Source organism: Oryza sativa, chromosome 1 (assembly GCF_034140825.1).
Source record: "Oryza sativa Japonica Group chromosome 1, ASM3414082v1".
Taxonomy (NCBI): Eukaryota; Viridiplantae; Streptophyta; class Magnoliopsida; order Poales; family Poaceae; genus Oryza; species Oryza sativa.
In genome coordinates, this window is record NC_089035.1 from 27,467,768 (window position 1) to 27,482,872 (window position 15,105).

General features: G+C 41.3%; 2 protein-coding genes across 2 annotated transcripts; one reads left to right on the forward strand and one right to left on the reverse strand.

Annotated features, from left to right (window-relative positions):
• Positions 1 to 276: 276 nt before the first annotated feature.
• LOC4327172 (acidic endochitinase) lies at positions 277 to 1,509 on the forward strand. The gene has a single exon (XM_015767190.3). The coding sequence runs from the start codon at positions 355 to 357 to the stop codon at positions 1,258 to 1,260; it is 906 nt and encodes a 301-aa protein (XP_015622676.1). The 5' UTR covers positions 277 to 354; the 3' UTR covers positions 1,261 to 1,509.
• Positions 1,510 to 3,216: 1,707 nt separating this feature from the next.
• On the reverse strand, positions 3,217 to 10,526 carry LOC4327173 (plastidial pyruvate kinase 2). Its single transcript, XM_015766856.3, has 12 exons — positions 10,147 to 10,526; positions 8,478 to 8,765; positions 7,950 to 8,115; positions 7,145 to 7,279; positions 6,963 to 7,073; positions 6,793 to 6,881; positions 6,539 to 6,601; positions 6,170 to 6,345; positions 5,476 to 5,578; positions 5,247 to 5,395; positions 4,351 to 4,459; positions 3,217 to 3,663 (listed from the first exon to the last, which is right to left on the reverse strand). The coding sequence occupies exons 1-12, from the start codon at positions 10,399 to 10,401 to the stop codon at positions 3,556 to 3,558; spliced, it is 1,752 nt and encodes a 583-aa protein (XP_015622342.1). The 5' UTR covers positions 10,402 to 10,526; the 3' UTR covers positions 3,217 to 3,555.
• Between the last annotated feature and the right edge of the window lie 4,579 nt (positions 10,527 to 15,105).

Here is a 15,105-nt window from a genome sequence, read left to right on the forward strand (position 1 = left end):
CAAAGACAGAGAGAGAGGTAGTACAAAGTATATAAAGACTAAAGGAAATTAGAGTCCACTTCGAATAATTAATGCATGGTTTCTGCAAGCACAATTGAAATAGACAAGTCAATGCATGGTTTCAAGTCTTCGTTGTACTGTGCGCCAAACTTTCCTGGCTAGAAAGTACACTGCAAAAATTGCCATCTAGTTTTTCAAAGTTGGAACGGTTCAATTCAACCATGCATATATGCATCCACCCCCTATAAAATGGCCACCCCGCAAGCCACAAACTCCACCACCAAGCAAATCACGTAGTCCCTCCACACACCTCGTACCTCGATCTCGAAGCTTAATTACTAGTTAACATTAACAATGGCTGCTAATAAGCTCAAGTTCTCCCCTCTCCTTGCCCTCTTCCTCCTCGCCGGCATAGCCGTCACCTCCCGTGCCGGCGACATCGCCGTGTACTGGGGCCAGAACGGCGACGAGGGCAGCCTGGCCGACGCCTGCAACTCCGGCCTATACGCGTACGTCATGGTCGCCTTCCTCAGCACCTTCGGCAACGGCCAGACCCCTGTCCTCAACCTCGCCGGGCACTGCGAACCAAGCTCCGGCGGCTGCACCGGCCAGAGCTCGGACATCCAGACGTGCCAGTCGCTGGGCGTCAAGGTCATCCTGTCCATCGGCGGCGGCGCCGGCAGCTACGGGCTGTCGTCCACCCAGGACGCCCAGGACGTGGCCGACTACCTGTGGAACAACTTCCTCGGCGGCAGCTCGGGCTCCCGGCCGCTCGGCGACGCCGTGCTGGACGGCGTCGACTTCGACATCGAGACCGGCAACCCGGCGCACTACGACGAGCTCGCCACGTTCCTGTCGCGGTACAGCGCGCAGGGGGGCGGCAAGAAGGTGATCCTGACGGCGGCGCCGCAGTGCCCCTACCCGGACGCGTCGCTGGGGCCGGCGCTGCAGACGGGGCTGTTCGACAGCGTGTGGGTGCAATTCTACAACAACCCGCCGTGCCAGTACGCCAACGGCGACGCCAGCAACCTGGTGAGCGCGTGGAACACGTGGACCGGCGGCGTCAGCGCCGGGAGCTTCTACGTCGGCGTGCCGGCGGCGGAGGCCGCGGCGGGGAGCGGGTACGTGGCACCCGGCGACCTGACGTCGGCGGTGCTCCCCGCCGTGCAGGGCAACGCCAAGTACGGCGGCATCATGGTGTGGAACCGGTTCTACGACGTGCAGAACAACTTCAGCAACCAGGTGAAGAGCAGCGTCTGAGCTATAGCCTCAACCTCAAGCCCCCAAGCCTGAGTAATTAACTTACGTGACACGTATACTTATTACTTGCACAGTGGTTGAGTTGGACTATAAATAAGAGGAGATCCGTTCATACGCATCTGTAATATAGTAGTAGTAATAAGCAGTTATGTATGCACAACCCACATGGTGTACTTTGTGTAACTCTGTGTTTGATCATGGGAGTGTATTTGCCGATATAAATTAAATAAGGAGAATGATTTGCATTAAGCCAGTATGTTCGAGTTTGGAGAGCTGATCGGCTCTGATCCACGGGATAGCCCCAGTGAACCACCTCTTCGTCTTCGGTGTTAGGTCGCGTGACCTATCGCGACCAAAAATAAAAGAATTCTTGTACGAAGGACCGGACGCAAGATAGATGTCGTTAGGTGTTTTTTTTTTTTCAAATGAAACTCGTGATCAGAAAGTCACCAACGGAGCCATAAACGTATACGCGCAGGGCGTATCCAGTTGTACTATACGCCGGTGCCTAGCGTTAACTGATGATCGTGTACTACGTGCATGCATGGTGGAATAAGCGTAAAAGTTGACTAATCCAACAAAACTCAATCGGTCAATTCGCGAAGCGGCAGCTGTCTTTCTCCCCGTCAGCCCGCAGAGCACGCCCACCGGCGCACCGCGCACGCATGTGACGTGTGGTTCCGCTGGGGAAGGAGAAACGAGGGCACGCGAGCTCCGCGACTCCGGTCTCCGGCGCTCCTATGGCTAAGAATTGAAAGGCAAAAGCTACTCTCATGGTCATGGCGAAGCTTCCGCCCGTTGCCTGAGCAGATTGGACCTGTTTAAAAGATTTGTTACTTCACTGGGGAATACTAGGGATCAGTTGACCGATTCAGGAAATGAAAATCGGACGTACACGCGCATGAAGGAGACTCCACCCTAGTTTCTTCTCCCTCTCTCCTCTTTAAATATTTTTCCTACTGAATTACTTATCTAATCTAAGTATAATTTGATTATATTGTTATATTCGTTATTCGTTGTAATTAAATCTTTACAGCAAGATATCATATGATTATATTCTGATAAAAGAAAAACATATATTTCAAATCATTAAAACTCAATGTTCCATACGTGATAGCAACATGTTTTAACACGTGTCTTCTTTGTGTTTCATAAGCTACCTGTCCCTCTTTTTTCTCCACTTCATGCATGCATTTAGTGATATTCGGAATGATTTTTCTCCTAACTACATATCCGATCTATGATCCAATCACTACCATTCTATTCATTGTAATTAAATCTTTACAATAAAATATCACATGATTATATTATGATAAAAGAAAAACATATGTTTAAATCCATTAACACTCGATGTTTCATACATGATAGCGAGTTTCAACCTGTCTTTATTGTGTTTCACAAAACTTTTAAATGTTTAATGGCTGATTTTTTTCACCATATATAAATTAAAGTTTCATCTGCGGTCAATTGAAACATTTGACTGTCCGTTTTTTTACATGACATTGGACGTTGTCCTTTTTTTACATGACATCCGACGTTCGATCTAGAGCTCCCCCCTATTTCACCTACAACAAAATTTTTATTCAACTTGCAGTTGTACTTTTTAAGCACTATTTTACTTTTTCATCAGTAGGAAGTTACATCAAGATTCATGTTCTTTTATTTTTATATTCAGCTGGCAGTTAGCAGTTACACTCAGTTATATAGCACTTGTATTCAGCTACAATGCACTTACACTTGGTTATAGCGCACCAAAATTAGATTTTACTATAGTTTTTTCTTCTAGATTTATGATTTTTGACCTTTTTTTATTTCATTGAAAACAGACTACATCCATTGATTGAAAATTCTGCAAGATTCAAAACTAAAATCTATTGAAAGATTAATAAGTAGTAAAAAGAAAAGGTTGTGTTGCAAGTTCCACAACTTCAAACACAATTATTTGCCTCATGCAGATATCTATCAAGCCTTACAGTAATTCATATAATAAAATTGTTTCTGTTCATACAATCTCTGACAAGGAAACATATAGGCAGTAATACAAATCAAAGAACCCTGCGATACTCATGCTACGGATTGGGAACGATCGCTCACACCATTTTACATGCAAGGTAACATATTTAGCAACGAATATAGAATCACAACAATGGCTCTCTCATGTCTTGCACACAACTCACTAAGCTCACAGTTAAATGATGCCAGTAATGCCAGCGTGGTATTATCATCAGGCCTAAGGTTTTGCTGGAAGACCGTCAATTCATTCATGGGTTAATATCTGTGCCCGCAGTCTTCACATCAAACCTTCCTGACCTGAATATTATGGGTGGACTGCGACCGCCAGATAGGTTGCCTGCCACTTTGAACAAGTGCAACCTCCTCGCCTTCCTTCACCATACCATGTTTCTGTGGAATATATATAGCATCATATCAAATGGTGAGTATCGTATGTGGAATAGTGGATATTTGGGGCATGGCTATTTTATCAGTCTATTTTCAGCAACAATTGCTTTCAGTGGCTACAGCGCAAATAACAATTTTCTGCATTCTGCTAACCCCAAAAGTTCTGAAAATAAAACATTCTATTATTCTAAAGGCGAATAAGTCAGCTGCTTGTTTTTAATCCAATTTATGTTTTACAACAAAATAAATGGTATGAATATGCCATTCACAGCAAGACCATTATTTTGGTCATTTCAATGCCTTTTCTAGTTCTATACTTATTTGTACTGGAAAATAACTGTGCCTGTTGGTTCGTTGGCTCAAACATTAAGACTTGCCTCAATTACGGCGTAAATTTTTTTTACATCTTTTTCACACTTGAACAGCAAAGCCCCTAATGGTGCAAAATTATCTCACTAGAGAGAAGGCATAATACTACAATATTATTTGGCCTTTAATGATAATTGATCATGCCTTAAAATATCAAGATGCTTTTCAACATCGATTTTATTTCCCAGTTTACAGGCAAGCTGTAATAAATTTCAATTCTGAGGTCAGGTGTCAGGACATTCTCCTGATAAATGAGTTTAACTAATGCCTATTAAAGTGACGCAGAGAAAATCAGAAGGGGTAGAATATATTAGAAATTACCAGCAAGTATGACAAAGCGTCACCAAATGTCTTCTCAGCATCATCAGAAAATTCCATCTGGACTGGACATACACCTTGGTACAAAGCCAATCGTTGTCTAACTCTCTCCCTACAAACATACCATCAACACTAATTAGGTGCTTGAAGATACCATATTATAAAGGAAAAATGAACAAGAGAAACATCATACTTTTAGAGAGCCAAACATTTCAGATCAATTGTCTGTTATAACGTCAGAAGTACATACTGTAATTATATTATCTAAACTCAGTTGTCATTGATCACAATCTCATAGGAAATACTATCAGCTGATATTTAACCAATTACTAATAATGTATCAGGACATTTCCAAATAGAGCCAATGGCTGGTAAATTAAAAGGGCCTTCCATCTTGAGTTCATTTTGCTCCTAGACTAAAGCAAACCAATGCTAACTAAAACCATGAGATATCCATGTAACCATGTAGCATAACAGTTTTTTTCTTTACTAGGATGCAGGCCACAAAATACATATATCATTTGATACAAATGGATAGCTCATGTAATGAACACAATTGAGCATAATTTCTTTCTTGGTTCACAGAGGTTATCAACTAAGAGGCTTGGTTGGCCAAGGCAGCTCCTGCCAAAGTAGTACCGCTAGTCATTAGTATATGATGTTTTGGACAAGTAAATGAACTATCATTTGCCTAAAGTTGTTTGTTGTAACGACAAATATTATAGACCAGAGGAAGTAGTACAGATGGATTGGAAATTTGGATGTGCTAAATGGAAAACCATAACATAATCAGACAAAAAAAGTTAACATAATGTGTATTTTACTGTTAATTCAAGATTATACAACTAGAAAGAAATTGGGGTTTATCAAGCATCAGAACGAAAAAAATAGAATCTTACTGGTCCGTAAAGGCAAAAATGGTGCCAGAAGGGCGGTAATGACTAAGTAGGATAGCCATAAATCCTGTCCTGGTGAAAACCACAATTGATGTTCCAAGAGTGTTGGACATCATTGTTGAATGGTATGCAAACATTTCACTCATGTGATTCTACAGAAAGAAATGTAATTAGAAAAGGGAATTGAATGAGGAAAAGGCACAGGGGTATCATGGCAGTTCAGAGTTCAGACCTTGAACACCTGACCAAGGTTAGCCGGTGTTTCCCCACCAGACATAGTGGCTTCAGTTCTCAGGGCAACAGTATGCATGACCTTAACAGCTTTCAAAGGAAACCTGCCAGGAATCAAGCCATAAGCTTGGCAATGTATCTCTAAGTTGAATACATAACAGAATATTTGCAAGCATATGCTACAGAAACAAGTGCACCATACTTTGCAAGTAATAATACCAATGAAAAATTTTATCAATTCATGTAATGAATTTCACAGAGTTGGCAAACAATGATATAAAGTCCCATAATAATTTATTTATATAAATAATTTATATGGCATCAAACCAGGCGTTACTAGTAACTTCAATACCATGAGTCCATGACACATTTCCAAAGAGCAAACTTAGATGGAACTATGGAAGCCAAATCAACAGGAAACTAAGAACTCAATGCTGAAAAATTATAAATATTTACTTTCATGACAAATATAAGTAAATCAAAAGGCACCAGAATTTCATGACGTACAGGTCTTCTACTGGACATACCATATGTTCTAGCAATTCCAATAACTTCCAAGAGAACGCAATTGCAAAAACATGATATTGTATGGCAAAGTATGACTGAATAAAAAATAAAAAAAATCAGCCTACTTTAGTTATTAAATTTTGATCATGTGAGTGATCATCTATGCATAAGAAAAGGATATCACATACTTTCCGTGTGCAGTTTCCCCAGAAAGCATAATGCCATCAGAACCTTCTCGAACAGCTATAGCAATGTCTGAAACTTCTGCTCGGGTTGGAGTTGGATGAACAATCATACTTTCTAGCATATTAGTGGCAACAATAACAGCTTTTCCCATGCTCCTGCACATTCTAATAATTTCTTCCTGCATGAAGACACAGAAAATTCTAAGACTGCTGTTTGTATGTTAATGCATTCCAGCATGAAGACTATTTCCTGGACAAATTATAGATCTAGAAAGTACGGAAACAACCAAAGTAATGGCTTTTTCAAGCCTCAGGTTGTAATGGACATGTTAGCACAATGGAGTACGAGCAATATGATCGATTGCATCATACCTGCAGCAGCGGTACCTCCTCAATAGGGAGTTCAGCTCCCAAGTCACCTCTGGCAACCATAGCCTACATCATTCAACATTACATATGTCAGAGTTCACATATTGAAATAAAAAAAGTTTGTATACAAAATCAGAACAAGTAAAAAAGGAAGCCTTATTCAAGATTTTACATACAGCTCAACACAATCTAAAGCTAAGATGATGGGTTTAACGCGTCCTGCTAAACTGAAGTATAAGAAAATTCTGTCTCTTTACCCCATCCGATGCTGTGATGATTGAGTGTAGGTTTGGAATGGAATCTGCACTTTCAATCTTTACAATTACATGTATATCGGCATTGGAGCCTGAGAATCAAAACAAAACACACTATTAAGACAGTTGAATAAGTGCTGGATAATTTTCATAATGTAGGGGATAATTATTACTTCTGAGATAATCCTTCAATTCATGCACAACTTGAGCATCTTTGACAAAAGAAACGGCATAGTAGTCAACTTGATTCTCCACACCAAACTTAATATCATCCCAATCCTTGTCTGCAAGTTCAGAAAATGAGAATGAAACAAGAGTGTTTATAATATTCAGTGAAATGAATGTTGACTATTACCAGTTATTGATGGCAAGGTTGCGCTCTTTCCACGAACATTCAGGTGACGCCTGGATTTCAGTTCACCTCCATCAATAACTTCACATTTTACCGAATCTTCAGTTTTGGACTTGACCAACAACGACATCATTCCACCTAAATGGTATCAACATATCGATCAATAAAAGCACATCATGAAACCGTATAGAATCGAAGTTATATCAGAATACACAATCATCTCAAAGCAGAAAAGAAGATTTCTACAAATATCTGGTGGTCTAGAAGAAGTGTTAATCAGTTGTGCATGACTGAGCAATGTTAACAGCAAATCAAGACTAGCAGACTTCATCTAGGAAATGATGTCTAAAAAAAATGTCAGGTAACAGTGTTCTTAGAACTTGCCAGTTGCAGATAATTATGTTGTATACTGTGCCCACATACGCATACTCATACGACACATAATTCATGTGAATTGGCACTTCACAGTAGTCGCAAGAATGAGCTCTAGGGAAGCAGCAAAAGAATGGAAAAAAAGGAAATGTTAAATTCCATTAACTCTGGGCAGAAGGAAATGCATATACGATATTTGAAGAGCTTAGTAATTTAACCAAGAGCAGATCACTCATGGATCTATCTACTGCTCTACGTATGAGCACGTGCCATATATGAAATAAATAATTAATTCTAACCCTACAGCAAAATTTTAACACTTAACTGTTTTCGATAGAGTGAGTTGTTTTGCTTACAGTGAATACAATCATATGTGTGTCTATGCAAAGGAGACAAAAGTAAGTTAAAGATTAGAGGGGAAGGAATATCCACATACCATCTACGAGGAGCATGTCACCCACTTCTACATCATTAACAAAGTCATCATAGTTAACGCTAACACATGTCTCAGTCCCAACTCCTCTCTTAATTGTGAAAGTGAACTCCTGGCCAGTTTCCAACATTATTGGTTGAGGCAAATCTCCACTCCTAACTTCTGGTCCCTGATATGTAAAACACCATTATGATCCGAGAAACCCTCTATAGCATAAGAAAATGAAAAGGGCAGAGTCAGCCGCCAGCAAGTTTTTTTCCTGGTACTTGGTAAGTATTGAAAGGTATAGGTACCTCATAGTGTTAAGCAGGAGGTATATAGCTCTCAGTAGATGTATTATACCTCCTGATTAACACTAGAAATGCCTCTACCTCACAATACCTCCAGAGGAGGCGTAGACCGCAAAAAAACACTCTAGCATGAGCACATCATACTCTGTGTAAGACTAACACAAATATAGCAGGTTCTTAGGATGATTACTGTGAACCGCCCATACATTAGAGTACAAAAACTCAAAGAAATAATACTGACCTTCGTGTCAAGCATAATAGCAATCACGTTATCCTTTGTTTGAGCATTATATTCCTTTACTAAGTCAATAACTTTCTGGTGTGATGCATGGTCTCCATGTGACATATTAAGCCGAGCCACATTCATGCCAGCCTCAGCAAGTTTCCATATCATCTCCTTTGTGTTAGTTGAAGGACCAATGGTGCACACGATCTTTGTCTTGCGTCTCACATTTGGTTTAGACCACACACCATTGGCTGATGTTGCAAGTTGCTGAATGGCCTTGAGATGCTGGAAGTTTTCTTCTTCCTGTAAAAGAGATATTATTGCCAAAAAGTTTAACAAACTTTCAAGTCATAAGAGTATGTTTTAAAAGATTACAGCATTACATTCTACGTTACTGAAACTTTCAATGCACAGTAACTAACTACGGTGACAATCTGTGCATAATACTCCCTCCGTCCCATTTTACAAGGCGTAACTTTTTTTCGACGGAGTCCCAAATTACAGGGCGTATCATGTATTAAGTAGCTTTCTTCCCCATGATGCCCTTCTGCTTTGCATGCATCTAACGCTTGGATATCCGCATGCAACTAACCCGACAATTAATCGGCTTGTCAAGCCATACCCTTTGCGGGAGAGGGCAGACGTATCGGGCAGGGACATTTGGATCTAATCTACATGCATGCGTGAGTTATGGGAAGAGGAGCGATGGGAGTGATCTGCATGCTAGATTAATTAGTGTTTAATTAGGGGCACATGCAGAAGAAATCGTGACCTATTTTCACGTCTTGGTCTTTGCAAAAAAAAAGGTGCGCCATAAAAAATGGGACGGAGGGAGTATTCACCTCAAACCAAACCAGAACAAAAGGAATTGAGTCTTCTTGATGGTTGGGAGTTTTCATAGCTTAATGTGGCTTGAGAAATGACAACGTTCTTGAATGGTTTTAACCAAACTAATCACAGAAGTAGCACATTCTTGTTCGAAGTAGCCTACCCATGACGAGATAGTTTCATTATGCTCAAGTAGTTTAATATTTCACAGTGGCGGGAAATAAGATTAGCACATTTCAGACTCTGCAGAGAAATATTTCCAAAAGCACCTTTTTAGAAGACTGTTACAAGATAAGGAATTGCAAGTATGAAGTTTTTCCTTCCTTACAAGATAAGGTCCCTAACTAACTCAGAATTGTGCCAATGTCATTTTCCAAAATAGTACATCAACCCAGATCCACACAACCAGAAACTAAAAAACCAAATGAATCATGAGCTGAAAGAGAAGAGGGGAATGGCCACTTTTACTAAGGAAAAAAATATTTTCCAATGATCTATTCAATAAAACTACTGATTAACAGGTTAGCTACCAGCCTACGAGCTCCTAAGGATGCATGAAACGTATCAAAACCGAAAGTACACGAGAACGTATTCATGGAGAAAAGTGAAGAAAATGACATTTACAGCAACTCCGCCCTCTAAATTTCACCGCCACAGGCACGAAAACGATACCCCCAAATGTGACAAACTCGGTTTCACCGTCACAGGGTGCCAATTTCACGCCCTTTTCATCCCGAAAGCAACCGGACACCTCAAACACTCCATCCCATCCCAAATCCACCCGGGGGGATAAACCCAGCTAGCGACCTGCGAGATACCAGTCAAAAGAGTACGAGGAGAGAGAGATAGAGAGAACCTTCACGTCCGCGTCGTCGTCGGCCGACACCGGCAGCACCTCGGCGTCGAGACGCGGGGCGCGGCTAATCACGGACGTGACGGCGGACTCGCGGCGCGCCCTTGCTGCCCCCGCGCTCCCACCGCACCAGCGCGGCGCGAACGACAGCCTCGCCGCCGGGCGGAGCGCGTCGGCCCCAGATCCGCCGCCACCCAGCGGCCTCCCCACCGCCGCCACCGCCGCCGCCGTCCCTGCCGCAGCCACCACCTGCGCCATCCCGATGCGGAGGAGATTTGGGAATGGAGAGCGAGAGAGAGAGGGACAGAGGAAGAGGAGGAGGTTGGCGAGGAAGAGAAGAGAATAGGAGGTGAGGTGCGCGTGCGACGTGACCCGCGTGCAGCGGGAGGAGGAGATGGATGGGTTTGGGTTTAAGGAGAGGAAGAAAGCTTGGGCCGCTGCTGATGCGGAGCGGCGGCTTCGTTTGTATCGAAGGGGGCCCCCTCTGCCGAGCTGGCCTTGCAGAGCCCGCGTCGTGACGCTCTCCGCTCTCGCCTCGCGCCCCGCGGCCTCGGAGAATCCGTCGTTGAGTGGGACGCGAATATGCGGCTGGGGTTAGGCCTCCACGTTTGTTGGGGGGATCCGTGAATCCGTGATACGGGTGGCAAATGACACGATGAAACCCCTGTAAAATACTCCCTCCGTCTAAAAAAAGAAAAACTCTGATTTCCATATCTAACATTTGACCGTCTGTCTTATTTAAAAAAATTATGAAAAAAATTAAAAAGGCAAGTCACACATAAAATATTAATCATGTTTTATCATCTAACAACAATAAAAATACGAATTATAAAAAAATTTCATATAAGACGGACAGTTAAAGTTAGACACGGAAACCCAGGATTTGCCTTTTTTTTTAACGGAGGGAGTATGTGTTTTGAGCCTTGTCAATGAGATATGCGAGTGAAATATTTAACTGCTAATGATTATACTTCCTCTATCTCATAATATAGCAATCTAGTACCCGATGAGACTTTTCATAGTACAACGAATCTGAATAGAAGAGTGTATAGATTCATTGTAATATGAAATATCTCATCCGGTACTACATTGCTATATTATGAGACGGAGGAAGTAACTACTAGTAATTCTACTGCCGAATGGGGGCGTGAATCTCCTGTATTCTGTGATGGTGACGGCACCAGTAGATGGACTTTTGTTACGCTTCAAAACTCAAAAGTCCGGGGTAGGAAAACCATGCGGTGGACTTGGGATTGGATAGCCCGGCGCAGGCAGACGGTCGTGCCAAACGCAAGAACATGTGGAACGACCTCTCCCTCCGTCTTTTAACATGTGTGTTTACAGGGCGTGGAGTTGAGATAAAATCCAACCACCGGTTGTCGCTGTTAGTAATCCTGCGACAGTACATTCGTGGAATATGGTGGTATATACTCTCTCCGTCCTAAAATAAATGTAGTTTTGCACTATTCACGTTCAACGTTTAACCATTCGTCTTATTTGAAAATTTTTTATGATTAATGTTTTTATTGCTATTAGATGATAAAATATGAATAGTACTTTATGTGTTATTAAATATTTTCATTTTTTCATAAATTTTTCAAATAAGACAAGGTACACTTATTTTGGGACAGAGGTAGTCCTACTATGTACTCCGTATACGGTAGTACTCCGTAGTACGGTACCGTGCACCGGTGCGCGTGATTCTGGTCGGCGATGGAATTATACGAGATTACGTGGTGTTCTGCACGCCACGCGCCGAGCAGTGGACGGGGAGTCGGGGACAGCTTGGGCAGTTGGGCGCCGCGCTAGCTGATAGTGGATTCGTGGGAGCGGCCGCAGGCGCGGGCGCGCGGCTGAACCGCTGAAGCGACCCAGCAGTGGCCAGCACCAGCAGATGATCGCGTCGACGGGATGGCCAATTTATTTTGGCTAATGGCTACTGGTTCGATAGCGTGGGACGAGTCGACGGTCTGAGCGCGCAGGTGCAGACACAGGCCTCCTGTTTAGTTCTCATAAAGTTTTTTCTAGAAACATCACATTAAATCTTTGAACACATACATGAAACATTAAATATAGATTTTTTATAAAACTAATTATAAAATTAGGGAGGAAATCGCAAGACGAATCTTTTGAGTCTAATTAATCTATGATTAGCATAAGTACTATAGTAACTCACGTATACTAATGATAGATTAATTAGGCTCAAAAGATTTGTCTCGCGGTTTATAGGCGAGTTATGAAATTAGTTTTTTTATTCATATCTAAAAACTTCTTCCGACATCTGGTCAAAAACATCCGATGTGACACCCAGAAATTTTCTTTTCGTGAACTAAACAAGCCCACAGTCGTAATGAGTGTCGCGTGTGCACCAAGGCCGAGTTTAGTCCCAAACTTTTTCGGAGCGGTCGACCGATCTAAGTTGAAAAAAAATCGGACGCTGCTATTCTACATGTGCTCTATTTTTCTTGCAGCATAGTATGTGTCTCTATATGTACTCTTTCATTGCTATTTAAAGGATAAAGTTTTATTAGCAAGTTTTGAATACTTTTTTCTTTTAAATTACTCATCTGTTATTGAATCTAATTACACCATCGTACTCATTGCAATTAAATCTTCATAATAAGATCTCACATGATTATATTTTGATCAAAATAATATATATGTTTCAACCATTCAAATTTGATGTTTCACGTGTGAAAAGAAATTGTTTCAGTTGGAATCCAAATATGTTGCACGTTTTAAGTTTTCATGCTATAATCAATTTTTATTTAATGTTTGTACGTGGCGTTATGTGGATGTGACTTATTCTGATGTTTCGTTGATTCATTTGTAAATGTTGCACATTGTATTATTTGGATGTTTCAGTAGATATTATGTGATGTTTCAATCGTTGCACCCCGATGTTTCATGTAGTATATAAAAATGTTTCAGTAAATATTATGTAATATTTCAATCGTTACACCCCGATGCTTCATGTATTATATAAAAAATTATATAAATGTTTCAGTAGTATTATGTCATGTTTCAATCATTACACCTCGATGTTTCATATAGTATATAAAAATGTTTCAATAAAAAATATTATCAATTTTCTCATGATATGGTCATGCCGAATCTTATTATAAAGGTTTAATTAAAATAAATACAATGGTATAATCACATCATAAATTGGATCAATAGTTTAGAAGAAAAATCATTTAGAAAATTGATTAGAAAAAGTAGTATAGATGTGAGGTACACCAACCCATGAGAGAGAAGAAAGAAGAGAAAAGTACAAGGAGTACATGCATGCAGAGATTCCCACATCACATAGAGAAGATCAGAATATGGTGCGACAAATATACGGGCGTCCAATTTTTTTCAGTTTAATCGGACGTCCGATAGTAAAGCCAAAGACCCCCAAGACAAGGTACAATTGTTGGGAAGGGCCGTAGTTATCTCCAACTTTTTCTTCGAACTTCTAACTTTTCCATCACATCAAAACTTTTCTACACACACAAACTTTTAACTTTTCTGTCACATCATTTTAATTTCAACCAAACTTCTATTTTTATCGTGAACTAAACACATCCTAAGCTAACAATAGTTATGGCTTTGTTTAGATCCACCCCTTTAGATGTAGGGGTAAAATTTTTTACCGTGTCACATCGGATATATGGACACACATTTGAAGTATAAAACGTAGGCTAATAACAAAACAAATTAAAGAATCTGTCAGTAAACCGCGAGAATAATTTATTAAGCCTAATTAATTTATCATTAGCAAATATTTGCTGTAGAACCATATTGTTAAATCATGGAGCAATTAGGCTTAAAAGATTCGTCTTGTAAATTAGTTGCAATCTACGTAATTAGTTATTTTTTAGTATATAGTTAATACTTGATGCAGGTGTTCAAACATTGACATGGTGAAAAATTTTAGGGTGAGATTTAAACAGGACCTATAGTACAAAGCTTTAACACCTCTCCTTTCACATGTTCAGGTAGCTAGCGATGATAGTCCTACGTTATAACGGGCAGCATGTTGATACTGAAACCCGTACGCTCCGTTATACAATAAATCGTGTCCACCAGATACCGCATGACAAGATTTTTTTTACCACCTCACCTGAAAAGATATATTCACTCTGTTTTTTAATATATAACATCGTTAACTTTTTAAGATACGTTTGATTATTATCTTTTTTTTAATTATTACTCTCTCCGTCCCAAAATGTAAGTATTTTTTAATTATTTTGCGTGTCTAAATTCATAGCTAAAAATTGTAACACTCTGCTTTTCGTGAGACGTTAAAAACTAATTCGGCAAAAATCCTAATTGCGAAAATTTTTGTTCTTTGTGTGCGAGTCTAAGTTGTGCCAAGGATCCCAATTTAATCCCGTTGTTCCCTCTCATCGAAATCAAAATCCTCCACCTCGAAAATTCCTCTTCCGATTCGAGTCTCTGAAATCAAATTCCGAAAGTCAATCCCTTCCCTTGAATCCTCGCCAAATACATTTCCGAATCCCAAAAATATCCAAACTCCCGTTTTGTTTCCTTCTTAGACTCCTTGAACCCTTGTGTACAAAGTATCAAATTTAGATTCAAAACCCAAACTCCAAATCTCTCCAAATCAAAATCATTCAGAAAAAGTCTATTTTACCTCCCTCTGGCTCGGTGGGCCGACTCTTCTTCCCCGGCCCATCTCCTCTCAGCCCGCTTCTCCACCTCCCCGCACGTGCGCTGCATGTGCCGAGAGAGAGAGGCATCGCCTCTCTTCTTCCTCTCTCTTTCCTCGCTCTCTCTCTCTGCTTCCTTTCTCCCTCTCCTCGGCGCCGATTTCCCCGCCGCCGCCGTTCGAAATCCGGCCGCACCCCCGCGTCGCGCGCGCTCGCTCGCGAGGAGGTCGACCGGCCGGTCGCTGCCGCTGTCAGCCCTGCCGCGCCTGCGCCGCGCAGCCGCCCGGCCCCGCTGCCCTGCCGC